Here is a 27,083-nt window from a genome sequence, read left to right on the forward strand (position 1 = left end):
TGATGAAGAACGAGTGAGCCGATATCTTTTGAACCAAGTAAGTACACCTGACACCCATTTTATTGTTGATATTACAAAACAAAATCCTCCACGGGCAGTAATCTCATCTGGGTTGCGCCAGCAGACCGGCTTTTGCAGCCAGCGCTTCGTTCTGCTGGATGTGGTACTCCTGGAAGCGCATGGAGATCCGCTGCGTCATCTTCAGGTACTTCTGGAGGCACGACTCGGAACAGCTGGACTGAAAACAAACCCGTAGGATCCCGTGATGATGCTACCTAGACAACATCAGAACTTTGAAAAGTACCTCCTCCGGCCGGACATCCCGGCTGGTGAAATCTTTGACGCAGTCCATGAAGCAATTTTCTGTCAGTTTGTTGTACGTCCCGAGGAACTCCTTAAACTGAAACAGGAAACAATGTTGCATCTTTTCACACTTGAGTGCAGTGGTTCTCAATTAGTGGGACATTCTGTCTGAGGGGAAGTTCTTTTTTCTTAAACTTTCTCTGAATAAAGTGCAATCAAACCTCTGCACTAAGGAGCTGTGGAGTGTTTAGTTTACATTTAGCCTCCACGCAGAGCATTAAGCACTGAATATGAAGTGTAAACGCTAAGTGTAGCAGGCCTGCAAGTAACCCCATGACATTTTTTTATACACTGTTGCAGAGATGGGCAAATAGACGAAGGTCTTATCCTATAGCACTTCACTGTGACCTTGAAGGGAGAAGAGCAAAGATTGCTTTGCTTGCTATGTTGACAAACTTGGCAGCGGACAGCACAAAGTCAAATAAATGAAGCTGTGACTTAATAACATTACAACCCAATCACGCTAAGACTCTTGAGTTCTTCAGCAAAAAAATGTGCCAAAAGGCATAGATCTGGCTTGGGTGGAGGTGGCTATCAACATTGAGCAATCTTTGTTTCGTCCCCACCAATATGCGATCAATTAAAAATGAAATCGATCTTGGAGGGGCACAAGAGGATTTCTTCTTCTGAGGGGGACCGTGATAGAGAATAATTGAGCAGCACTGTAGTGTAAAAATGCTTCTTTACCTGTTTGATCTGGTCAGACTCGGACACCTGAACCGCCATGTGGAACGATGAATGAGCTTTTGACACGAGCTAGTAAAAAGAAAGACATTGTTCTCAGTTTTCAATGGGCTGCTGACATTATAATTAAGATTGTCAACAATATTTTTGCAGACAGGGTTACAACAGTGTAAATACGAATGCAAAGAGCCAGAAACAACAAATAATTAAGGGTTTCAGATTATACATTCAATTACACAGATGTTTTTGTTTCATCTTTATGAAAGTTGGTAGATTGTTTTGTTTTCACTATTTACCGTAATCCAAGGCTTGGTTGAAGGGCGATGGGACGGACCGGATGTGGAAATGAACGTTTTTTTAAATATGTTTAAATTCAAATAAAATATGACAGACGTTGAAGTTTCGTTTACAATTTAGGTTTAAACGTATTCATATGAAATACCTATTGCAGAGTCACAAAATAGAGAGATTGTTCATGAAATGAGAGAAAGGCATCACTTCCAACCCGTACGGTAAATTCTGCGCCACCGAAAAATTCTACCGGGTGGAAGCTAAAGGGCACCTATACGTTCCATATCATTAACATTGTTGATAGTATCTTCAATCTATTAAAATAAAATATATTACAACCCTGGAGGAATAAAATGCTAAATGTGTGTATTTTTTAAATTCATATCTGTTGATTAACAATTGCGTCTTCCTCGGGGAGATGTTTAAACGGTGCATTTAGTGAATAGGGGTAGTCCGGATTTATGATTCATTTGAATGCAAACAGTACAATGACTAATTCTGTCAGTAAAACACATCAAATTAACCAGAGGACAAAATAAATGTATGATAATCATCGTTCAAACTATACTTGGTCGCACACCTCATGAATTGTTCAGGTGGTAGTTCATTGGTATAGAGGCGGAATTTCCACCTCTTATTGAACGCAGCATATGCCCAAAACGGAAACAGGAAGTAAAGTTTGTTTGTGGCAGCACTCTCCTGTTACACTTTAGATTAGCACTTGAGTTGTTTCGTGTTTTTTTACCGTTCAAACTGTTGCTTGAATTCCCAAGAAACGTTGGAAACTCATTTTATGGAAGCAAATGTGTCTTTATTTCAACGTTCGTCGTCGCGACGCCCATAAGTCTCGACATTTCGAGCGGGAACTTTAAAGTCAGTCTAGCGGAAGTCAGTCGCGTCGTAACTCGCGTCGGCGATGAGTGTGGGCACGAGTCGGGCACGGATTTCGGCCAGGGGTAATCCTAGTTCTGGTTCTTCTCGATTCAAACCCCAAAATGGCTGTGGCGATCACTTGCGAAGTGGACGCGGAAAATTCGGATGTAAACCCCGCGGAGGAGCTTCTTGTCGGACGAGTGGTTCGCACCTTGGTGAGAGTGACGTCACGCACACGTGTTTTATGCTTGTTATTACATGACTAGTCCAGCAGGGGGGATGTAAATCAAATTATTGATTGCTATACAAAATTAAGAATGGATAGATTCTTAATGCAATGGATACTTGGAGCTAGTCTTAATCATTCCCCTGGATTTAAAATGTGTTGTTAAATATTCCCGGATCCCTTAACCGAATGGGTCGTCAGGACACTAATGGGGACGCAGCTCTGGACAGCTTTCTCCACTGTTGACAGTTCTTGGCCTGTTTTTAGGGTCATGGCAAAGTTAGCAACAGTCCATTCCTTGATGCTGTCAGCCCAGTTCTTTTTCGGGCTTCCTCTCTTTGTCCACCCTTGGACTGTGCCCTGGAGAATTATCTTGGCCAGGCCTGATGATCTTGTGACCATACCACAGCAGTTTCAGTCTGCTCATGGTTGACCACAGTTCTTGGTAGGAACCAATGTTCCCTTTGCTAATGTTGGGCACCGTTTCGTTTGTCAGCTAAGTAGCTATTGCGTAAAAGTTTCCAGTAACATTGCATACCAGCTCAGTAGCCTAGATGGTAAGGCGCCCGCTTTGAGACTGGGAGGTCGGTGGTTCGCGCCCCGGCCGAGTCATTCCTAAGACCTAAAAAGTGGTCGGCGGCGCCCTCTGTTGGCTGCGGCTGCATCTGCTCGCTACAACGGGTCAGGTGCAATCGACATTTCGTTCTGTGTACATTGTTACACAGAATGACAATACAAGGAAATTATTATTATTATTATTATTATCTCCAAGGCCTAGATTTTCTTTTCCAGTTTTGTGTGAGAGTCCATGTCTCACAAGCATCGAGGAAGATGGAAGTAACCAGCACTTGCATGTGTCTGATCTTTGATTTCACTGCTTTGTTCTTGTCCCTCCAGATGGGTTTGAGTCTGGTAAGTGCAACTGTGGTTTGAACTATCCAGGCAATGGATTCTGGTTCTGATCCCTCTTCTGATATGACAGCTCCAAGATGTTTAAATCTGGTGACCAATTCCAACTGTCTGTGGTTGATGGTGATGTTTGTGGTGATACCTTGGACAGTGTTGGTTATTAATTTTGTTTTTTTTCTGTGCTGATTACCATCCCATACTACCTTGATGCTTTGTCCAGGCCATTGATCAGATCTCTCAGTTCCTTTTCGTCTACTGACATCAGCGCAATGGCAGTTAGTGATGTTGTGTCCCCTAATACTGACTGTACCTTCATGTCGCTCCAGAGCTTCGGACATGATCCTCTCCAGGAAGATGTTGAATTAAGTTGGAGAGAGAATGCAGCTTTGTTTTACACCAGCTGTGGTTTGAAACCTATACAAATAAACATAACTCGACTTGAATTGAAACCACGTTCCAATAGTACCATTGATCAGTACTGCACTGTTAGCATTGGCATAGAGTTGTTCAATGGTCTGAACTAGTTTCTGGCCCATGTACTTCCGCATGAGGGCTCATAAAGCGGCTTGCCATACTCTGTCAAATGCCTTCTTGAAATCAACAAAAACACGAGAGTGGTTTCTCTAGTGTTGTTGAAACTTCTCACGTTAGATGCGCAGATTAAAAATCTGTTCTGTCGTGTTACTTCCTTCCCCGAAACCTGATGTTTAACATTATATTGATATAAATAAAATGTGTATTATTTGCCCTCATGTAGGTTTTAGAACAGGGAATGGTGTCATAATAGTCTGTGGTTTTCAACAATCTGGTCTGTGTAGCCCTTTGAGACACTTTGTGATTAAGGGTGTCACAAATAAACTTGACTTGACTTAACATTTTCATGCTTCCAGGTCCTGACCTCCTGACTTCCCATTTTGAGGCAGGGTCTCGAGTGGCTGTTCTTGCAGCCCTCAAGCAGCGGTGAGCAATGCAACAGAAGCCTTTCTCTTTCTTGAATGCTTATTGGAAAAAACATATATATATACACTTCAAATTGCGTTACAAAATTGTAAAAACAATCCAAATTACAAGAAAATATAAATAAACAAACATGCCAAGGGGGAAACTGGTAAGTTGCTTAAAATACCAAAATGTTTTCAGATATTATCAGTTTGAATAGCGGCCTGGTTGCAGGAAAGCTTATGAACAAATTATATTGTATTACTTCACATTGAAAGGCATTGAAATAGATTTTTCTACCCGTACATATACACTTGATAATGTAGAATTCAGCTACAATACGATAGGCATTAGAGGTTTCTTTTGGCTTTAATTTAAATGTCTTGGAGTTATATATTCCAAGGATAATATCATTCTCAAATAGTATGAACTCGGTGTCAATCTTATCTATACAATTACAGATTTCAGACCAGAAATCTTTCACCAAGGAGCAGTGCCAAAATAAAAGTCTTACAGTTTTAGAGACAGCAGAAAAATGTACATTTAAAATATCTAGTTTTATCTTACTTTTAGCACTGTTGTTCCGGGACTAGGAAGCTGGAAAAGCAGGAGGAAGGAGGGGTGGAGAGGTACTTCATTCTCGTCCTCTGTGTTTTTGTTAGTGTAGCCTAAAAATGGTGAAAATAAGAAAAGGCTTGTTTCAAATACAGCTCAAACGCCAACCCAAACCCACAAAAAGATGAAAAAAAGAAGAAGTAATAAGCTGACTGAGGCTGCGATCATGACTTTAAGGAGTAGAAGAGAACAACACTATTTCAAGTTGCGGACACCATTTGGGTAGAAACAAGATTGTTTTCCAATCAAACAATTGAACATATTACATCCAGAATGACATGGAATGGAACAGTCACATTTCCCCTTTTAAACAGTGATCAAATAAATCCTCTTCTTTGATAACAGTTACCTGCTAAGCAGATTTTCCCAATCATATTGGTATCCACATATGGTCTAAAAATTTGCAAAGATTCCTCAGCATTCAGATATTTGAATACTCTCAGATACCAGGAGATATTTCTCCCAAGATTTTTGCATAGTCACTAGGTAAAACACCGAAGTTTTATATTTCAATGAACTCTTTATAGGAGTAGAGAGGACCGTTTTTAATAAATGACTGCAAAACCATTATAATATTGTCATAAAGGGTCTGCATACATGGTTTAAGTGCAGATTCAGCCATGCAAGGCTCCTACCTGCTTATCTGGGGCATTAGGGGTTCAGTGTCTTTCCCAAGGACACTTCAACGTTTATCTGATGAGCCGAGAATCGAACCTGCGACCTCCCTGTCCCAAGACAAGCGCTTTACCTTAAACCACTGTTGACTAAAAATGATTTATTTTAAAATAAAATGTCGTGATTGTTTCATATTCATGTAATATACAATATGGCTTGTTTCTCTGTTTTTTTTCACACTCAATGTATTTTCAAATTTGTTTTTCAGGGCAAATAGTGCCCCCCAGAGGCGGGACTTGAAAGTTCAGCTTTTAGAGCCTCAGCACCCTAGCGGCTCCCACTGTGCTGCAGGTGAACACAAGGAGCCGCAACCGCTGTTTGAAGAAGACGACAAAGAGGTCACAGCCGCAAAAAATGTGGAACAAATAAAAACAACTGTGTGTGTGTGCGTGTTCTTCTGTGTGGGAGTGTATTCGTGTCGTGTGTACCTGAGTGTGCACATGGCTGTATGTGTGTTTGTGTTTCTTTGTGTACGTGAGTGGGTGTGTCATGTGTCCGTGTGCGTGTCCTTGTCTCTGCACTTGTACGATCGCTATTGTGCATACAAATCTACCCTCACCACCCGCTCCCATTGGGGATACGCGTGTGTGTGTGTGTGTGTGTGTGTGACTGTGTGTATCTTTGTGCGCATTGCTTTTTGTGTACAGTAAATGTCTTTGTTGTTTTCGGATGAGTGTCTTGGTGTGCAGTTACATGATGCGCCTCTTTGTAAGTGTGCATGTCCTCTCCCGAGTGGTTTGAAATCTAAGGGCTGACCTGAGGATCGATGAACATGGAATTTTAATCCCACCCTTGATTTTAAATTAGCTTAAAAATAACATACAGGGGTAGAAATTCAAATTGAAGGAAGCTGAATTTAACACCGGAGTAGCCTGCGGATTGATTCAGGAAAAAAGCTCATCAGTGATGAGTCATTGTAATTTTCTCAGATTTTTGATTTCTACTTGGCATTTGAAGTTATTGAAATCAGTGCCTTGAAAGACATGATTATTTATTATCTCCAATTTCTTTTTGAAAAAGAACCTACAATGTGTAAATGCGAATCCATCAGTGCCCTTACACAAGGCAGATGTTTTTTGTCATTGACAGAACCTATTTTAAGCCTATTTCTTGTAATTGAAATTTGGTACTAACATGGTAATGACGATGTAATAACTGAAGATGCTATTTTACAAATGCCTATCAAACAGGTAGCGTTTTGTGCTATCGGTAATCATAATAATTTTAAAATATTACTTTTTGTTGTAGTATACAATATTCTATGTCGATTTGAATCTGTGTTGTAGATACATATGCCATGTTCAAATGAACAAAAATCATTGAAACCGCTATTTGTATTATATAATTTAAGAACAAAGATTGATTAGCCTTTTGAGATTTAGGAATTTCATTGTGGATCGTGCATGTGTGTTTATATTTGTCTGCAGGCTTGCACGTCGTCAGGAGCGTGTCAGCAGGTGGACTCTATTGACAGGTACACGTTTATGCTTTGCAAAACTTGACTGTGACTTGACTCGCGTTTCCACTCGTCTCCCCGATCCAAACCCAGGACGGGGAATGCCAGTGGGCAGGTTCTTAACAGGACGGACATGCTCCATCATCGACAGATTGAGCTACAAGTGAGTAAAAACCTCAGTGGTTGACCACCTAGTTTGCGCAGCGCAGTTAATTTTATACGTCGCCATTCTCTCCACAGAATCAGTTGCTGGAGTCGGCTCTCAATTTCGTCAAGAACTACGTACCCTCGGATTCTGCGCCACCTACGGTTCAGCCTGTGGACACTGCTGGTATGCACACATAGATGTGGCTATGAATGAACTGACGGGATTATTTTCATTAAAATTTCTAGAGTGGGACTGAAATAAAAATCAAATGAACAGATCCATATCTTAGAGTCCAAAACATACAAACAATAGGGGTCTCAACCTAGAGCCCTGTGGAACACCATATGACAATGGGCGCTATTTCCAGACAGTAATTAGTGTGTCGTAGGACTGCACAATACACAGAATCTAATCGATATTGCGATGTGACGTAGTGCGATTGTGCAATTTCAACACGCTGCAGTTTGGGCTTTGTGTGAGCAAACAGATACACTAACAAAGCATCCCCAGAAGAGGGCGCTGTTTTTTTTTTTAAAATAAAGCATGTCAATATGATTAACCCCCGTGTTGTCTTCATTTTAAGGACAATTTTTGTACTTTTTTATGCAGCTTACATTGTCTACAGTTGGGAGCAATATAGAAAAAGATCATTTAAAGTTTGAATAAAATATTATTAATGGGGATTTTTCTGGGTTTTTAACAACATGTGATTTTTGGCCCGAGGATAATAGGAAGGTTACGTATTTACAAAAAAAAAAAAAAGCACTGAAGAGGAATTTTCTTTTAAAATTTTAAACCGCATCGAAATTGCAATAGTGGTCATTTCAATTAGTTTTTTTTTTCCCCAAAATCGTTCAGCTCTACACTACTGTGTTGCTTAAGATGTAATGTATTTTGAAGCAAAACTTATCTTTGAGATTGCCTGTTTATATGAATATTATGGGAGAGGCACAGTGGATGACTGGTTAGCACACCAGCCTCACAGATCAGAATTCCTGGGCTCGATTCCAGCTACCCGCCTCCCTCTGGAGTTTGCATGTTCTCTTTGTGTCTGAGTGGGTTTTCTCAGAGTACTTTGGTTTTATCCCACGCACCATAAAACATGCATGGCACGTCGATTGGCAATTATTTTTCAGAGGATTCCCTCCTCCATCACTCCTAAATCAAATGATCAGATCTCATGCAAGATGTTGCTGCTAAATATCCCGACCATTTGAATCCTATGTACTCTGAGAGGTTGGGCAAAGCTACAATCCATGCGTGTCTCCATCCCTCCAAAACCTGGCTTTGACACCTGTGGCCTAGTGGGATAAGAGTGGTTGCCATGGAAACAAGGCACCTGCTATTTTTAGTAGCTATGGGTTGCGGGGGTCGGACCCAGTCATCCTATTGTCTGTTTATGTGTTATTTTTAATTAGGGTCCATTATCCCTACGTCAGCGAAGACGAGCATGGGGACGGACCCGGTCACCGTGGCAACACACACCAATCACACCAGGTTTGTGTTTTGTTTGTGTCTTTTCCTCCGAGGGCATCCGCATCTGATTATAAATTCTGCCAATTTGCATACATGTCTCCATGGAAACACATCTACATTTCTATTGTGTGCACGAGAGTGTGTGTGTGTTTTTTTTTTTTTTTTTTTTTAATGCGCGTCTCTACGTCTGTCATAAAATGCTTTGTCTGCACGTGCCGGTGGGGGAGGGGGAGTGATGTCACTCATGACCATGTGCCATGCCACTGGGTCGGGGAGTGGGGAGGTCCTTTGTGTATGTGTGCGCTTGTTTTTCGGATTCCTCAGCATGATGCAGCTGAGCCCCGCCCTCCTCCCGCTCTGCAGCAGCCTGATATAGAAAGAAAAAAGGAGGGATCTCTCGCAATCTGCACTCTCCTCTCACATTTTTTCTGAGCGCTCGGCGGAGGCAGCAGAGAGGAAGACGGCCCAGGGACAGGTCATGTCTTCCCCTCCACAGCCCGTGCCGTCTTTGGCACGTAGACAATCCTGTTATCTTTGTGATCTGCCCCGCATGTCCTGGGCCATGATCTGGGACTTCAGCGAGCCCGTGTGTCGCGGCTGCGTCAACTACGAGGGAGCGGATCGGATGGAGTTTGCCATCGAGACGGCCCGCCATCTCAGACGGACTCACGGCTTGCAAGAGCCCAAAAGCGGGAAGGAGATCCTCAGCCAGCTTCCCGCCGACACGCATAGGAAGTCCCAGCAGCCCAATTTGGAACGGTACTCGATGCTTGGGGCTGACAACCGCGTCAGGGTGGACTATCAAGGCAGGCTTCCGAACGGTCTCGGCGGTACAAACGGATTTAAAACGGACGACGGACCGCCGGAGCTGAACCGGCACAGCCCAAACTCCAGAAGCAGGAATCACGGGGGTCTGGTGTTGACCCCAGGACTCGTTAACGTGCCGCCCAACCTGCTGCCGCAGACTGCGCTGAACGGGCCAGGTGCACAGGGCATGGGGAGTAGAACCGCATCGCAGGGGTCCTCGCTCGGGCCGGTGTGTCTGAGCGAGATCGCCGGGAAGCGACCGTCCACGCTGACGGTGATGGAGCAGGACCGGGAGATGAAAGACAAGCAGAGAAACGCAGAGACACTGAGCGAGTTGAGCGAAAGCCTACGGAACCGACAGGAGGACTGGGCCAGCAAACCGAAGAGCGTTCGAAACACCCTGGTCACCCTGTCTGGGTGTACCCCTTTTGAGGTCCGCTTCAAGAAGGACCACGGCCTGGTCGGCCGTGTGTTTGCCTTTGACGCAGTTTCCAAACCCGGTGTTGATTACGAGTTGAAGATCTTTATCGAGTACCCGAGCGGTTCCGGGAACGTGTTTTCCAGTGCCTCGGGGGTGGCCAAGCAGATGTACCAAGACTGCATGAAGGACTTGGGCCGAGGTCTGTCATCTGGGTTCAAGTACCTGGAGTACGAGAAGAAACACGGTTCTGGGGACTGGCGTCTACTGGGCGATTTGTTACCAGAACCTCTGCGGGTCTTCAAAGACTGCGTGGGGACAGACATGCTGCCGCAACCCCACATCGACAGCACCCATCCGCACTTGCCCACTTCCCTGCTGCCTACCGCACGGGGCCATGCTCCGAGTGGGTCCCGAAGCAGTTCCAGGAAGAGGAAGTCCTCCCCAGAACCAGATTCATCTGAGAGCGGTCCAAAACCGATGGATGAGCAACACCGGCAGTGGATCAGCAACCAAGCCGAAGCCCTCAAACTATCCTACGCTGGCAACTCTTTAGGCCCCACCCCCGGCCGGTCCACCCCATCTGAGTCTTCTGAATCGGCGCTCATGTCAGTCCCGGACACAGTCGGACACGCATCGTCCCCGAACAAGGACAGGGATTCAGTCAATTCCAGTAGCGGGCCTGCTTCGCCAGTGGGTGGCCAGCGGGGTCCCTCTTCCCGCAGCGAAGACCCCACGAGCGGCAGCGCAGAGCCGATAAACGCCGCCACCAGCGGCCCACTTTGCTGCACACTGTGCCACGAGCGCCTGGAGGACACTCACTTTGTCCAGTGTCCGTCCGCTGCCCACCACAAATTCTGCTTTCCGTGCTCCCGGGACAGCATCAAGGCCCAGGGCGCTTCCGCAGAGGTGTACTGCCCCAGTGGGGACAAGTGCCCATTGGTGGGTTCCAGTGTGCCCTGGGCCTTTATGCAGGGGGAAATTGCCACCATCCTGGCGGGGGACGTCAAAGTCAAGAAGGAAAGGGACCCTTAAAACACTCCCAGTCTTGTTATAAGGGACGTGTTTATCGACATCAATGGCTCTATCAAATGGATCCTTGATATCTATAGCCGTGAATGGTATCCTAGTTAAAATGGGTCTTTGACGTCTATAGCAGTCTTTTGCAGCGTAATTGTGAAGGATGCAGTCACACCTAAAAAAAACGGCAAATAATTCCCCCCCATTCTTCAAGTTTTTTTCAAAAATTGCCTGTCCACTCCAACATTTGGCGCCAAAGCAATCCAATAAGCGTAAAAGCTGCGAATTTGTGAGAACTTCCAAAAGTTTTGTGGGATGGGTTCAAGCTGAAATGAGATATTCTGAATATTGTTTGTGTTGGGCTAAAACCTCTGTTTAGCTCAGTGCTTCTCAGTTCTTTTCTGTCCTCCCCTCCCCAAGTCAGAGTGCTACCTCCCCTAGTGTAGTGGAGGTGCAGTTGCACTTTATTTTCGGACCGTTATAGATAAAACAAAATTTAAAAACTCCAACGTGCCCCCCTCTTGAGTGAGCCCACTATTTGAGAACCACTAGTTTAGCTTAACTTTGAAATGAGTAATAATTGTACACTTAAGTAGACACTCAAGATAAAGAGAGAAGACATTGACATTTGAACTTGCATTGAGGACAGGACTAGAAGTCTTCAGTCAAGGAATTGCAAGCCGTTCTAGAGTCCATTCCCTGAGACCTTTCTTTTTAACCTAGGATAGCTTACAAAGCAGATTCACTCTAAAGAGTGCGGAAATCAAATAACAGCAACATAAATGGCGGATTTTGACTGATGTCAGAACACCAAATAACAAAGTAGTATCCCAAGAAATCTCTTTGGCAGGTGTCCAGTATTAAAAACAGAATAAACTTATCAATGAGAAAATAAAGTTTGAAATGTGAATTAGATTAAATGCCACAGAAATTCAGTGATACTGACTCATGTTAACATCATGATGTGGTTTGTATTCATCAAAGCAAATATTTTAACAGTTAAACTAGAATTTGCAATACCAGCAACGTCCTCCAAACTAGGCAAGGAGCAGCCGATGATTTGCCGAGCTTTGTTGACGAGTCTCTGTAAGGTTCTGTCTGCTGCCGTGCTCCCTGCGTACCAAAGAAAGGTGGCGCTGTGGTGCAAGGTACATCTGCACACGCAGATTTGTTCATTCAAAAAATACAATTTAATCTATTTACTGAATTGCACCCCTTTGGCACTGACAAACAAACGAATTGGGGGCAGTCAGCGTCCTCTTAACCTGTACACCAGTTACTGCTTTCTTAATGACCCGGGCTTTGGCGCTATCTAGTGGGTGTTTACAGAAAAGGATAAGGTTAAATTCTGCGTGTTAAGTGTACATGGAAAAATCCATTTAAAATGAGAAAAATGTTAATAATTTCTTTACAGGTGTATAATAAGTCCGATATTTTGTCTTTGGGCATGTCGGGCCAAGGTCACGTACGTCTCCTAAAATGAACTTTGTTATTTTTTTATAGTCGCCTTCAGCCGACTGGACTTTTCAGTTGAAGGTTTTAGCCAGCTTTTTACGCCTTTTTCTACATCTTGACGTTTGACTGTGTTCCTGTGCTGACCTGTTGTAAACGTGCCTTGGCTGTGTTAATAAAATCCACATCCATCCCTTTTTTCGTGTCTTGATTGACGACTGAGCGGGATGATGTTATTTAATGGGGGGGTCTTTTGTCTCCTTGTGTGCGCCATGTTTTTCCTTGGTCAGCGTTTTCTGCTGCTTTTGCCGTGGGAGACTGCAGCAGATGTGTCGCCTAGCAACACAGCCCTCCTTCTTGCTGCTGCCGTTTGAGCTGCATCCTTAACCCTGACACATTCATGATTAATAAAAGAATATACATATATATATTTATAATCCTTTTTGTATTTTTTTCTTACTACATATCGTATATAATTTCCGGTAATTGTGGCTTTAATGGTTTTCACCCGGTAGGGATGAGCGCCGTGCCAGAGCTGTTTCCGTGACAACCAAGTGCAACCACAGCATGGCGGGGCCAGCCAATGAGCAGACGAGAGAGGCGGGGCCAGTTCAGTCGGAGGTGAGGATGCAGCTTGGGAGAAACAGAGACTTGGAAATAATTTTGAGCTTATAATGCATAGGAATAAACCCTAAATTAGTCTTTGGCTAGTTTACCTGTCCTAAAAAATAAGATATCTTTTTAAAAAAACAAGAAGATCAAAGTTTTTTTGTTTATCTTAGAAGTTGAAGGGACAGTTTAATATGTATCTCTTTGTAGTGATTGATTTGAATTCTATGCAAACTATCATACCAAAAGTTTTTTTTTTTTATGAAAACTTATAGGTGGAATCATTTGTATTTCTTTTACATCCCTACCTAGAAGTCGCCACCAGTCTGCCGTCTTTCTCCTTCCTGTGGCACTGGTTTTCGTTCCCGTTAGACATAAGTGCCATCTAAAGGTCAAATATTACACACTTGGGCTTTAAAGTCTAAATCAGGGGGATATATTAAAGTTTTTGAGTCGCGTTAAGTTTGAAATGCATTTCTAAAATGGCAACTTGTGTTGTTACAATGTTCTGTTTTTACCAGGTTGTGATTATTGAAGGTACAGTTAGAATAAGCACAGGCAACTGCGTTAAGATTAAAGAAATTAAACTCCCTAGAAAATCACTTTGACGCATCACAGGTGAGCTATTCTCTGAAAAAGATTAGGGCTACTCAAGTGCTCTTAGCGGGAGCTTCTTGGAGACTCTAGTCTAGATTATATCAATGTTTTTTCAGTGCATGTAAATAATGCGCTGTAATTATTATTCTTTTTGCCTATTTATCTTCAAAGTCTATATATTACATGTTTCAACCTGGAGTGCCATTTCTAATCTTGTCAGGTACCATGTTTCACAACATTGACATCAAAGACAATAAAGACTAGTCTATTCTATTCAAAATTATTTTAAAAATTACTTTTTTTTTAAAAATCCCACTCCTACACCAAAGACTTGGCAACCAAACTGAAGAATCTCAGAGGCTTCTATCTAGGACAGGTAGACTAACCAATGAATAAAATCTCTAAGAAATACAAGTAAAGTCAAGTCATATTTATTTGTATAAAACCTTTATCTCAAGGAGTCTCAAAGGGCTGCACAGACCAGATTATTGCAAATTACATACTATTATTACACCATCCCCTGATCTAAAACCTACTTGAGGGCAAGGAAAAACATAAAACCTCAACATGAGGCAAATGAAGAAACCTTGAGAAGGGACCACACACAAGGTTTTTTTTTTGTCTTTTGTCTGTTTTTGCACGTATGCACAAATACTAAATGTAGTGTTTCTGTCAGAATAATTCTGTGGTAGCATTTTGTAAGATAGTATAACTGTAGTGTTATATTTGTAGTATTTCTTTAGAACTATTTTTTTAAGTATTTCCACATTTATATTTTTGTAGCATTTCTCTTTAAATATTACTCTAGACTTATTGTTGTATTTATATTGTATTTCTCTTTTCAGAATAAAAGCAAAATGAAATACAGTATTCGGTTCCTGTTTTAAAACACTTAATTTAATATTTTGTTTTGTAGTCATTTTGTAGTATTTCTGTAGTAGTATATAAAGGGAGAATGGGGACAATATTTGATGCCCACGATAAGCAGGTAGGAACCTTGCATGGCTCACGCTATTAGCGGTGTATAAGTGTGTGTGTGTGAGAATAAATGAGTGTGAAGCACATTGTAAAGCGCTTTGGAAGTCTTCAGTGACTTGAAAAGGGCTATATAAATGCAGACCGTTTCCCATCAATTATTACATTAAAATATCCTACTCCTGCCTACTCTTAAAGACCTGGCAACCAAACTGAATAATCTAAAAATCTACTACGTAGGACAACTGGACGACCCAGTGGACGTATCCATTTTTTTTCTTTTATTTTGAAATATTCCACTCCCCTTACACCCTGACTGAATAATCTCACGATCCACATAAGTACTCTCTTTTTGTCTGCAGCGTCATTTTCTGTTGCCCTCCAAATTGGAGGAGGCCCGTCAGATTCTCCGCCGGCTTCAGCGGCAGAAAAGAGTTCTCGATGAGAACCTTGAGATTGTGGAGAGGGCCCGGACCGGAGAGGTTCTGCACAGCCAGTTGGAAGCTTTGGCGACTAACAGGTCCGCAGTCTGAGAAGAATTGGATGGATCAAAGAGTATCAAGAATCCTAAATGTTGACTCTACTGCATGATCAATTCTTAAACTGCTGATTATTTTGATCTTTAAAGCAATGGCCCAAAAACCATCACCAAAAAAACATTGAACCTCAATCAATCTCATTTTAAACTTTTAAATCTATTTAACTATTTATTTAGCTAATATATCTGATCCAAATATAATTTGAATCTAATCTAAATTCTAAATCTATAGATTTTAAATAAATCTTTATAATCTAATATACTGTAAATCGAATACAAATCAAATATAAATCTATCTAATCTACAAGATAAACCTAACCTCTAAATCTTATCAAAATCTAATCTCAATCAAATCTAAACCTTAATCCAAATCAAACCCAAAGCAAATCTAAGTCTCATCTAGATCTCATCTAAGTATAATCTAAATCAAATCCAAGTTTAATCCATATATAATCCAAATCTAATCTATGATTCTATCAAAATCTAATCTCAATCTAAACTGAACCTCAATCTAAATCAACCCAAAGCAAATCTAATCTGTCTAATCTAAGTCTAATCTGAATCTAATCCAATCTAATCTTTTTTTTATTAATCTAATCTATTTTCGCAAATCTAATCTCAATCTAATCTAAACCGTGATCTAAATCAAACCCAAAGCAAATCTAATCTAAATCCAAATCTAAATCTAAATCCAATATAATTTAAAGTGCAGGGCACGAGGAGTTATTCGGCTCGTGAGTTAGTCACACCAGGTCCTTCTCTGACAAGTGAGTTCCGACTTTTTTTTAGGGAGCGGCACTTTGAGCTAGGCTCACTTACAACCCCAACAACCTCGCCCAAGGAGAATGCCCGGCAAACCTAGGCCATTCTCCTTGTTGCTTATGTGTTAGGATCCAGACAGTGGGACCAATGGCGTGCATCTTAGTTCCCCTTGTGTTTCTGTGATGTGACTTTGGCAGTGGATCAAGCGAACAGGCTCGCATCAAGAGGACAGTGGACGCGTGGATTCACCTCATCAGCAAGGATGTGAAGGTGTGCATTTCCCCCCTTGATGAACATGTACCGTGTTTAATTTTTTAATATTTTTTTTTCTTGCATTCAATTACATTTCAGTTTCTCAATTGTAAATATTTTAAATCCTCCATGAAAGCAAGCAGATGGAAATAAAACATTTGATCTTTTTTTTTTTAAAACTAGTAGGAAAACCCTTTAGCCTATTTTATGATACGTTATGGACCAAATCCGTAACTTAATCATGGTGAGATGGTCAATTTTCCTTTTTGCTTCACAAGAAAGGTTTGAAATCGAAATATTTTATAGGTTTAGCTGCAGCAGTTGATTTTTGTGAGAGAGAAAAGGGATTTCTGTCCTTCCCAGGCCAGGATGGAGGAGGAGGCGGCCGATCGCAAAACCATCCAGCCATCCCGGCCGATCAACGCATTCAGGGGAAAAGGGAGTAAACGGGCGACCGCAGGGAGAGTACTCGGAAGCCAATCGACCTTGCCAGGACGGGTACCTCTTCTGCTACGTGCCAATTTGTCATATTTGTCCTTTCTTTGTTGAAACTGTACTGTGTGCATTGCCACAGGGGGCCAGGCCAGCGGCCGAAGAGGCCTACCTGTCTCGCCTGTATGGGAGATCGACCCATGAGGTCCTGGCACCCGTCCTCAAGAGGAGCCAAGCACTGTGCTTTGAGCCCATACTCAACAGCAAGCCACGCCCCCTTGTGGTGGACGACTGGAAAGGTTCTTTTTAATTTGTTTTTAACTTTAACGACAGTCAAAACGATCTACAGCAGGGGGTCTTTCCCTTTCTTTCTTTCCTCTCTTTATCCCTCCCCTCTCTTTGTCACTTTCCCTTTTTCTTTCGTCCCCTCTCTTTTTCTTTTTCTCTTTCTCTTTCCTGCTCTTTCTTTTTCCTTCCCTTTCTTTTTCTTTTCCACTATCTCTTTTTCTCTCTTCCTTTTTATTTAAAAAAAATGTAATTCCCTCTTTCCATCTCCTTTTTCTATCCCTCTTTCTTTTCTCCCCTCTTTGATTTTCTTTCCCTTTCCTTTCCCTCTATTTCCTTCTCTCTTTATTTCTCTCTGTCTTTCTCTTTCTCTCTCTTTCCCTGCTCTTTCTTTCAGTCTGTCTTTCTTACACTCTATTTCATGCTCTCTTTTTCTCTCCTCTCTTTCTTGCACCGCCATTAAGTCTCTCTATTTATCAACTCTTTGTCTCTCCCCCTCTGTCTTCTCCCTTTCTCTCTCATCTACTAGTCCAGCCCCTGTGAGAATGTGTTTTCACATGGACCAGAGCTAAACTGGCTTTGACACTGTGCTATACTTTCGCTTATAGATTTGTTGAACTTGACTTGAGGAATTTTAAGCATAATTGTTTTCATATTATCAGGTGCCATGATCAAACCTACCATGCCTCCGCCTCTCCACCCAGCACCTGCACAACACCAGTCCTTCCACGTGAATGCTGTGGAGCCCACAAAAAACCCTGTGGCCCCCACCAAGTTTCCCTCTCCCGTAACGGCTATCCCTTTAGGTTTGTCACGCATTTAATTCAGAGAAATTCTGACCTAAGACGTTTCTCAACATCCCCCCATTATATCCAAAGCGCATCCAAGGGTAGGACCCTCCCCCAGGTGTCAGATGAATGTGACATCACTTCCGGTCCAAATGGCACCTGAGGAGCATGCTGCACCAGAACCCACAGCAAAAGAGACCCTCCTACCAGAACCTCCAAACTCAGATCCTTCCTCCCGGCCTGAAACAATGGAGAATCATAAGGAACTGGTGGATTCGGGGGTTAGGCCAGATGAAAGATTTACTGTGAGTATACTGTGTGAGCTTCAGGGCATTCATATTTCAGATCGCAAAACATTCTGGAGAAGTTATCAGAGTACCGTATTTTCCGCACTATAAGGCGCACCGGGTTATAGGGCGCACCCCGAAAAAAGAGTTTTTGGTCCTATTTTTGACATACATAAGACGCACCGGATTATAAGGCGCTACAATGGGAACGTCGACAAAACAGTCAGATAGTTCAGTCCAACTTATTACCCCCTTAACATTCCCAAAGCTTGCAAAGAAGCAAATACGTGTCGTAGACACGTGCGGATGCGGTGTCCGTACGATGTCACTCAAATGCATCATTTCAAATATCATTCGGAAGGTTAAAGTCTTGGGATTCAAGAAATGCCAACCATTCCTTAGTTTCTATTTTCTTTTTCGCTCGCAACTTTACTGTGCATATGACAATAAACACTTGGAATTGAGTTTAATTTAAAAATAGACACTCCATTCCATCCATTATCTGCACAGCTTATCACAGAAACATCGAGTTCAGTCTGAAACAAGATACAGGGATAATATATATAGCCGGAGTAGCTCACCAAAGTCGTTGTGTTCATAATAATGTGCAGCAGTGGTCCTCTTATATTCGTGAGTGTAGTAAATCCAGGAGAATAAAATATTTACAAATACAAAATAGTAAAAAAAATGCTTTCTGTATGCCGTCAGCCACGTGCTATACGCATTCATCTTTTTCGGCCAATTGCAGGCTTTGTTTTGCCGTTTAAGCCAATGCCAGCCTGTAAATGATAAAAAGGATCCTCCCCTTGACCTCCGAATAACTTTAGCCAATAGTGATCCATTCAAATGATGATTGACACATTGGTTAGCCAATGAAACGCCGGTAAATAAATCCCAGCATACACCGCGGACTACTTCGCCTTCGGGGGAAAATCTAGTCGGCGGCTGCAAGTTAGTTGCAAGACTTTGCGAATTAATATTGATCCATAAATAAGGCGCATGTTCAGCTTTTGATAAAAATAAAGGCTTTTAGGTGCGCCTTATAGTGCGGAAAATACGGTAATTTACTTTCTTTTTGAACTGCAGTCACCTGTATGTCAAGAACAAGTGGAGCCAGAGAACGCTGACGAAGCGTTAGAAAGGAAGAGTAAGGAAGACTCTGATGAGGGCATCCAATTCCCTGGAACAGAATTCTTGTCTGTTGCTGATGAGGTACTGAGGCCTGAGAGCGCACAGAAATCTGATCAATTTTATTCTTTATTTAATTCTCCATAATGATAAAACATTATATACAGTAAAGACCTTGGATATGATAATAATCCATTCTGAGGTGGGGATCGCAATGTAAAATTTCCGTTTAGCATAGGACAGAAACTATGTAAATTAGTTAATGCCTTTCGAACCCCCGTTGCCCTTAATAAAAACCTTGAAGTTGCAAAGTCGTATATAGTAAGTACTACTCATGTGCACCATACAGGATTAATGACCTCATGAATAAATACAGATTCTGAGTCCAAAGGAAAAAGGTTTTTTGTTTGTTTTAATAACCTTTGGTGTTGCGTGACTAGATGGTACAGTGGAGTAGCGAGTGGATGCAGAGGTGGAAGAGACAGCAGATTAAAAAAGGAAACTGACTTTAAACCTTCCACTTGCACCGATTATCATTCTCTTAGAAAATGTTTTTGATTTAATTTGAATATTAGTCCCAATTGCTGTTTGATAACTGCCATACAACATAGCGTGGGTAGCGATCCTTGTACTTCCTTTGCATTTCCTGATAATCACATGTTTCTTTTCATGGTTATTACATTTTGGCTTCTCACTTTAGCGTCATTGCAAATTTTGGCAACCATAGCTAATGAATACTGTACAAAATGTCTTTTTTTATTTTGCATCATACTAACTTATGAAGTCATTACAAAGAACACGAGATTCTGAACTGAATAGAGACAGAAAGGCATTATGGGAGGTAATGCAGTCACGCAAAGCAATAGTAGACCAGCATTTCTTATGACGTCGACCAGCAGTCATAACTCATCGTATGCACAAACACCTCAAAGATTGAATTTTACGTTTTTTGGGTATATAAAAGAATTTGCTGTTGATGGGAAAATGTTGTAAAGAGGGTCCAAAATTAATCAAATTCCACACGTTAAAGTCGTAAGGCGAGAACAGCGTATCCCAAAGATCCTCTGTGAATGGAAACTGACACTGACCCTCCACCAGATACCTGAAGTCTGCGAGGAGATCAAACCATCCCAGGAGTCCATTGAAGAGGAGGACCCTATATTGGGTGAGGAACTAGTGCTTTTGGATGGAGGTCCATCTCCTCCTGCCGTCGTGTACCAGGGTCCGGTCTTCCCGCCTGAGAAACACAGAGCGATCCCAATCGTCCAGCCCACTTCCGCTCCATATCTGGATGACAACATGCTTGACCGAATGGTGCAATGGTGAGAAGCTTGCTGCTCCGGAAATGTGTTTACTGGGGCCTTCATGTTTGATTTTGTTTTCACAGGGTGGAGCAGCAGCTCATGTCGAGACTGATCTCCGAGCAGTACCCGCCTCTTCTCCTTTCACCTGACCAGAATGAACAATCAGATGTGGAGGAGCGGAGTCTCACCTCGGACATCGGTGAGTGTGGGACCTCCACGAACATCTAGATCCGGGGTGTCAAACTCATTTTAGCTCAGGAGTGTTAAAAACATACTTATTAGAGTCGTACTAGTAAACAGATGACCTAAGAATTGTGCCTTAATTGTAGTCTTGGGGGTCTTTTTGGAGGCTCCCAATTAAATTATGATTTAGGGATGTAAGATTTGATTCTTAAACTATTATTTTGGGGGTTTTTTTCAGTATTTTTCCCCCCACTAAGATTTAATCACTTGTACTGTTTATCAGCTGTACATATGTAAGAAATAAAAATGTAAAACAACAAGTGAATTAAATACACTTTACCCATTCACATACACTCTCACACACCATTCAAGGTGCCTGAGGGCATTAGGGGTTCAGTGTCTTGCCTGAGGATACTTGCACATTTAACTGGGAGGAGCCGGGAATCCAACCAGCGATCTCTCGGTCCCAAGACGAGCGCTCTAACTCCTGAGCTACGGTCGCCCGAAAAAAAGAAAATTAATCACTATTTCACCAGACGATGGCAGTAGCCCTTTGGCCAGCATGCCCTCGGCTTTCTGGGAGAATTTTAATTTCCACTACAGTTTATTTAACTCGGGGAAGCTCATGCAGACTGGAAAGTGACAAAAATAGTATACACTCATTTAAATGATTGATTTAATTATTTAAAAGACATTGTACTTTTTTATATGAAAAAAAAAATCTGAATATGGGAACTTCACTGTTAGATATCATATACATGATAGAAAGGAGCTAAAGCTTATTTTAACTTCTCCAATGAAATTGTGTGGTTTTCGTATTGCCTTAAATAGTACGTGACTTTGATATAAGGAAAATAACGTCAAGAAGTGTTTCCTCATTGTTCCCTGGTTGATCAAAGGTAGTCAACAAATACAGCTACAGTGGGTGCTTTATGGGTGGTGCAGGGCTTTGGCGTCATCCAGTGGACATATTTAAAACTGCAATCATTGTTTGGCGCTGTGCAGCCATTTTTTCTCTTGTGCTTCTCTCAGCGTTATTAAATGACTTGGTGGGCCACATTTGTGAGTTTGACACAAGTGATCTGAATTGTGGTCTCAGACCTTTCTAAAACTTGTGTTTATATACCGCAGTGGAGGCGGCTGGCGGAGGAGGTCTGCAGCTTTTCGTAGATGCCGGCGTTGAAGTGGACTCTCATTTGGTCAGGGAGCTGGTTCATCAGGTTTTGGAGGAGATCATAAACCAGGTGCTGGTACCGAGTCAGGCTCCAGATCGAGGACCACAACCAGGAACGAGGGCTGGCCCTGCGGTAGCTTCTTCCTCTCAGGAAAAAACTCTTCCTTTGGTAGCAACACCTCTTCCAACTCCTCCCTTGAGTCCTGTTCCTTCTATCAAAGACCCCCTCCACATCTCCACGCCACCTCCGTCAGAACCGAGCAGTTTCCACATTGACGATCCCCCACTTGTCAAAGAAACTTCAGGTTGTACAGCATTGAACCTGTCATAAGATCCTTTTTGTAGTCCTACTACTGAATATTGTTTGTTGGTCTGTTTCCTCAGAGCCTGTAACCACGCCCATACCCAGCCCAGAACCAGCACCCACAACAGAAATCCCTTCTGCCGTCCTCATCATAAACACGCCGCCATTCTCTGGAGAAACTAGTCCATCGGAAGAGGAGGAGGACCACCAAGATCATTGCTCACAGCCGGTGGAAAAGCAAGAAGAAGCAGTGGTTCTTACGCCCCCACACCCCCCCTCTCCTGAAGCCTCCCTGAAACCAGATCCAAGGCCACCTGCTAGTCCTTCTGACGACACCACCAGTACAACCAGTAGCCCAAGCAGCAGTACCGCGACAGGAAGTGAAACAAATCTCAAGATGGTTTCAGAAGGAGAACTGCTGATCAGCTTCACCCAGTTGGACACCCTGACAGGTACCGCCCTTTTTCTCAAGCCACGCCCACGACCTTTTATGGTGTTTCAAACTTGTAAATGGAAAATGTCCTTTCATTAGAGGTTGCCAGTTCCTCGGGTTCTCTTCAAGATGCGGTGAGGAACAGTCTGCACTTTCTCGCATTTCTTTTGGGACTTCCTGTTTGTTTTGGATCACTTCCTGGCCTGCTTCGATTGCTTCCTGTCTGTCTTTTTGCTTTTCCTGTTTCTTTTGGACTTAATTACTACTATCGACTTCAAAGTTCTTTCTTTAGCCTTCCATAGATGTCAATGATCCATTTTTAGTTAGGTTGCCTTAGGCTGGTATAGACGTCCAAAAACATTCTAGCTAGGCTGCCATTGACGGAAATACACGTCAAACATTTGTTTTAGCGAGACTGGTTGTGTTTGAGTTAAAAACGTTATTTCTGCATTAAATACCGTAAATTCCGGACTACAGAGCGCACCTGATTATAAGCCGTACCCACCACATTTTAAGAGGAATACCGATTTTGTTCATACACAAGCCGCACCTGTATATAAGCCGCATGCGCCCACATTAAAAAATGAAACTCAAACACAAAATTAACCCAAACCCGACTTCAAGTCCCGCGATTGAAACTAAATGTCGTTCATTAAAGTCCACAGTCTATAAATCACAGCAGGCAAAATGAACGGAAAATGATAAGGTTTGATGCAGACCTGCAGAGTCCGGGTCCCGTTGAAAATAATCCAAGGAAAAAGTGTATATTTCCAAAGGTGAGGGTGGGAAAAATATATCAGATGAACACATTTACTCATGCAACTCCCTTTCCTTTAACCAACTTTTCACCCCCTCTTTTTTCTGTCCCTCACCTTTAGCGGTCCCCCTTAAACCCATCACCCTGCGTTTGTTTCACCCCTCCTTTTTCATTCACCCGTGCAAAACATAGCAGAATAAGTGTCTAAAATAAATACAAATAAATACATTACAAAAATATACAGTTGCAAATACATATTATACATGGGTTACACATATTTACAAAGAAAGACGGTACACCGAGAGAGTTTTCAAAGCTTTAATAATAATAATATAGTTTTGACAGGGCAGTTAATGGTAGCAACACTCGAGCGCCGCTGGCGGCCGTTAGAAAAATGACAAAAATTGGCCGCATCACTGAATAAGCCGCAGGGTTGAAAGTTAGGGAAAAAAGTAGCCGCTTATAGGCCGGAATTTACGGTACTTTGTTGTTGTTTCTGTTAACATTTTTTTTACAACTTCCTGTCATCACTTTGACTTCCTGGCTGTGTTTATGCTTTTCCTGTTTCTTTTTTTTAATCCAGGTCACTGCCATAGATGGCTATAGATGTAGGAGATCCTTTTTAATAGCCTTCCATAGATATCAAATATCTATTTTTAGTTGGGCTGCCTTAGACAGCTTTAGACGTAAACTGTAAATTTCAGTTAGAAGACTATAGACATCCAAGATCAATTTTCAATAAGCTGCCCTAAACGTCAAAAATCTGTTCTAGCAAGGACACCATTGTCAGCTGTACGCGTCTATTTTAGTGAGTTTTACATGTCCTATCTGCATTCAATCACTTCCTGTCAGTTTTGTGCACATTCCCTAAGCGAGAGGGCAGCCATCTTGCGATGCTGCCGTCAATGATGACTTGTGTTTTGAATTTGTAGGACAACGACCTCCTCAGTGAAGGGCAGGTAAATGTCCATAGGTTGAAGATGATACACACGCTCCAAGGAGAGACATCAGTGGTATATATCACATATACATAGACAGACGCACACACAAAACCTGACCATCATTCCTGACCTATTTTGGGGGGGGGTAGGAAGAAGTAGAGGAACTAAGTGCCGGAGAGGTGACCCCCTCGATCACGCCTCAACTCGACGGAAAAAGCGATCTATCCGGAGGTGTGACATGGCAACTCGCAGTCGTAACGGGGTCATACTATTGTTTTTCCCGTGAACGATAATGATGCTGTATTTCAGAAGACGCCGTTTTTGAGGCGACCAACGCCAGCAGTGACTTTGAGGTGACGTCGTTGGCCAGTGAGACGCCAGCCTCAGACCTTCAGAGTCATCCTCAAGATTAGAAGTAAGCGGTCTTTTGTCCTCTCGTCTCAGAAACTCCGACAACCACCAGGGGGCAGCAAGGCAACCTGGTAGTCCTTCCGATACTGTAGCTGTGCCATTAACATTATAAAAGCCACCACCTCCTTGACCTGTTGCCCTCTTGGAGGTGCTACAGGTCCCTCAAAACTAGGACAAACAAGCTTCAAGACCGCTTTTTCCAAGGGCCATCACAACCCTAAATGAGCGCACAAAACTAAAAACACATCTCGCTACAATTTTGTTTTTTTGACAAACGAAATTGTAAAAAAATATATACTGTTGCACAAAACTGGAAGTGGGGGGAGATATATATACCGTAAATTCCGGACTATAGAGCACACCTGATTATAAGCCGCACCCACCACATTTTAAGAGGAAAACCGATTTTGTACATACACAAGCCTCACCTGTATATAGACCAGCTCAGTAGCCTAGATGGTAAGGCGCCCGCTTTGAGACTGGGAGGTCGCTGGTTCGCGCCCCGGCCGAGTCATTCCTAAGACTTAAAAAGTGGTCGGCGGCGCCCTCTGTTGGCTGCGGCTGCATCGGCTCGCTACAACGGGTCAGGTGCAATCGACATTTCGTTCTGTGTACATTGTTACACAGAATGACAATACAAGGAAATTATTATTATTATATTATTATTATGTAAGCCGCATGCGCCCACATTTAAACATGTAACACAAACACAAAATTAACCCAAAGTCGTCTTCAAGTCCCGCGATTGAAACTAAATGTCCTTCATTAAAGTCCGCAGCCCAAAAATCACCGCCGGCAAAATGAACGGAAAATGATACCGGTACTTAAGGTTTGATGCAGTCCTGCAGAGTCCAGGTCCCATTGAAAGTAATCTAAGGAAAAAAGTGTATATTTACAAAGGTAAGGGTGGGAAAAATATATCAGATGAACACATTTACTTACGCAACTCCTTTTCCTTTAACCAACTTTTTACCCCCACTTCTTTCCTTGTCTGTCCCTCACCTTTAGCGGTCCCCACTTAAACTCGGCACCCCGCGTTTGTTCCGCCCCTCATTTTTCGTTCACCCGTGAAAAACATATCAGAATAAGTGTCTAAAATATACAGTTGCAAATACATATTATACATGGGTTACACATATTTACAAAGAAAGACGGTACACCGAGAGAGTTTTCAAAGCTTTAATAATAATAATATAGCTTTGACAGGGCAGTTAATGGTAGCAACACTCGAGCGCCGCTAGCGGCCGTTAGAAAAATGACATAAATTGGCCGCATCACTGAATAAGCCGCAGGGTTGAAAGTTAGGGAAAAAAGTAGCGGCTTATAGTCCGGAATTTACGGCAGATAGAGAGATCAGCCTGTTCATCCTAATAGTCTTTAGCTTTTTTCTCTTCAAAGTCTTTATAATTCATGTTTTACCCTAGAGTGCCATGTCAATATTTTCACAACGTTGATCTCAATGACGATAAAGACAATTCTAATTCTAGGAGAGGTAAGATCTTAAGACCGAGTTTAATCCAACACAAATTTTGGCCCGGGTCGGGCTTAAAATGTCAATCATTACATTAAGATCAGGTTGGGCTTCTCTCTCGCTGACTTTTTTCCTTCGCTAACATTACAGTGCGCTGTAGTTTGGGCCACAAAAAAACTAAGGTGCCTGATCACACCATGGATTCTACTAAACACTTGCTACGTCAATTCCAAGAACTCTTTCTGGTCTATTATCCACCCGTCATTGTTCTCTCTATCTTTCTCCTTCTCTTTTTCTCTCTGTTTTTCTCTATTTTTCTCTTTCTCTCTCTCTTTCTCTTTCTTTCTCTCTCTCGCTCTCTGTACTGTGTCAGATTCATAAGCACGTACTGCCAAATTTTCAACCCGTCATAGTCAACTCTAAAAAAAAAAAAAATCTGTCAATGATAGAAAGTTGTTGGCTAATGTATATAGAAGTACAAAATGTATACATTTTTATACAGTGTTGTTTACTTTAGATTTCATTTTAAAAGACAGGCTTTAATTTGTTATCATAAATCACCTCTCCTCTTCCAGAGTCCTCACAAATAAAATAGGAAATTTTGAGTTTGCTTTGGGTTTAGCGCTGTAAATCCAAGGTAGTTGTTCGGGCTTGGGCTGGGTCGGGCTTCAATATCCTTGGGCCTGGGTGGGGTTGGGCTGGATTTTTTTAGGCCTGAGTTTACCTCTACCTGGTAGAAGCTTTTTAGTTGTGTTTCGATGTCTTTTTTTTTTCTTCCCAAAATCAGGGTGTGTAACGATTGTGTTTAGACCAGGGGTGTCAAACTCATTTTAACTCGGGGGCCACACGATAGAACAAACATTCTGTCCTGGGCCATACTAGTGGATTAAAAAGAAAGAAAAAAAGATAAAGAAATAAGAGAAAGAGGGAGGGAAAAAGAGAGAGGGCGGAACAAAGAAAGAGAGGGAGAGAGCGTGAGAAACAAAAGATAAAAAGTCGTAAGAAAGGGAGAGGAAGAAAGAAATCCAAAGATAAATAAAAAGACAGAAGGAGAGAAAAGAAAGCGCAAAGGGTATGAAGAGAGAAAGAGAAAAGTGAGA

The 27,083-nt window shown here is 42.3% G+C and overlaps 3 protein-coding genes across 6 annotated transcripts in view; 2 read left to right on the forward strand and 1 right to left on the reverse strand.

Annotated features, from left to right (window-relative positions):
- Positions 1-24: 24 nt before the first annotated feature.
- Positions 25-2,080, reverse strand: timm9 (translocase of inner mitochondrial membrane 9 homolog). Of its 2 annotated transcripts, none has more exons than XM_088353896.1 (4): positions 1,970-2,080; positions 1,051-1,119; positions 305-400; positions 25-238 (listed from the first exon to the last, which is right to left on the reverse strand). In XM_088353896.1, exons 2-4 carry the CDS (start codon positions 1,087-1,089, stop codon positions 104-106), a joined length of 270 nt encoding a protein of 89 aa, XP_088210022.1. In that variant the 5' UTR covers positions 1,090-1,119; positions 1,970-2,080; the 3' UTR covers positions 25-103. The 2 variants fall into 2 exon arrangements, with proteins under 2 accessions (XP_088210022.1, XP_088210021.1); XM_088353895.1 differs by lacking the exon at positions 1,970-2,080 and adding an exon at positions 1,344-1,764.
- The window catches only part of kiaa0586 (KIAA0586 ortholog), a 27,837-nt gene continuing 2,759 nt past the window's right edge, over positions 2,006-27,083 (forward strand). The window contains exons 1-23 of one of the 3 annotated variants that reach the window (XM_088353889.1): positions 2,006-2,426; positions 4,237-4,306; positions 5,784-5,913; positions 7,003-7,049; positions 7,125-7,194; positions 7,272-7,362; positions 8,598-8,676; positions 12,868-12,973; positions 14,896-15,053; positions 16,031-16,103; positions 16,449-16,583; positions 16,660-16,816; positions 17,465-17,608; positions 17,681-17,895; positions 18,964-19,089; positions 20,104-20,327; positions 20,393-20,508; positions 21,624-21,971; positions 22,051-22,422; positions 22,503-22,537; positions 24,093-24,173; positions 24,251-24,332; positions 24,411-24,516. In XM_088353889.1, the coding sequence (XP_088210015.1) occupies positions 2,255-2,426; positions 4,237-4,306; positions 5,784-5,913; positions 7,003-7,049; positions 7,125-7,194; positions 7,272-7,362; positions 8,598-8,676; positions 12,868-12,973; positions 14,896-15,053; positions 16,031-16,103; positions 16,449-16,583; positions 16,660-16,816; positions 17,465-17,608; positions 17,681-17,895; positions 18,964-19,089; positions 20,104-20,327; positions 20,393-20,508; positions 21,624-21,971; positions 22,051-22,422; positions 22,503-22,537; positions 24,093-24,173; positions 24,251-24,332; positions 24,411-24,514 (3,135 nt within the window). In that variant the 5' untranslated portion in view covers positions 2,006-2,254 and the 3' untranslated portion in view covers positions 24,515-24,516. Of the gene's footprint in view, positions 2,427-4,236; positions 4,307-5,783; positions 5,914-7,002; positions 7,050-7,124; positions 7,195-7,271; positions 7,363-8,597; positions 8,677-12,867; positions 12,974-14,895; positions 15,054-16,030; positions 16,104-16,448; positions 16,584-16,659; positions 16,817-17,464; positions 17,609-17,680; positions 17,896-18,963; positions 19,090-20,103; positions 20,328-20,392; positions 20,509-21,623; positions 21,972-22,050; positions 22,423-22,502; positions 22,538-24,092; positions 24,174-24,250; positions 24,333-24,410; positions 24,517-27,083 lie in introns of those variants that run through there. The other 2 variants (XM_088353890.1, XR_015852817.1) reach the window with 2 other exon arrangements.
- irf2bpl (interferon regulatory factor 2 binding protein-like) lies at positions 9,021-12,549 on the forward strand. Its single transcript, XM_088353892.1, has one exon. It carries the CDS (start codon positions 9,134-9,136, stop codon positions 10,913-10,915), a length of 1,782 nt encoding a protein of 593 aa, XP_088210018.1. The 5' UTR covers positions 9,021-9,133; the 3' UTR covers positions 10,916-12,549.

Source organism: Urocampus carinirostris, chromosome 15 (genome assembly GCF_059441175.1).
Source record: "Urocampus carinirostris isolate Australia breed hairy pipefish chromosome 15, RoL_Ucar_1.0, whole genome shotgun sequence".
Classification (NCBI taxonomy): Eukaryota; Metazoa; Chordata; class Actinopteri; order Syngnathiformes; family Syngnathidae; genus Urocampus; species Urocampus carinirostris.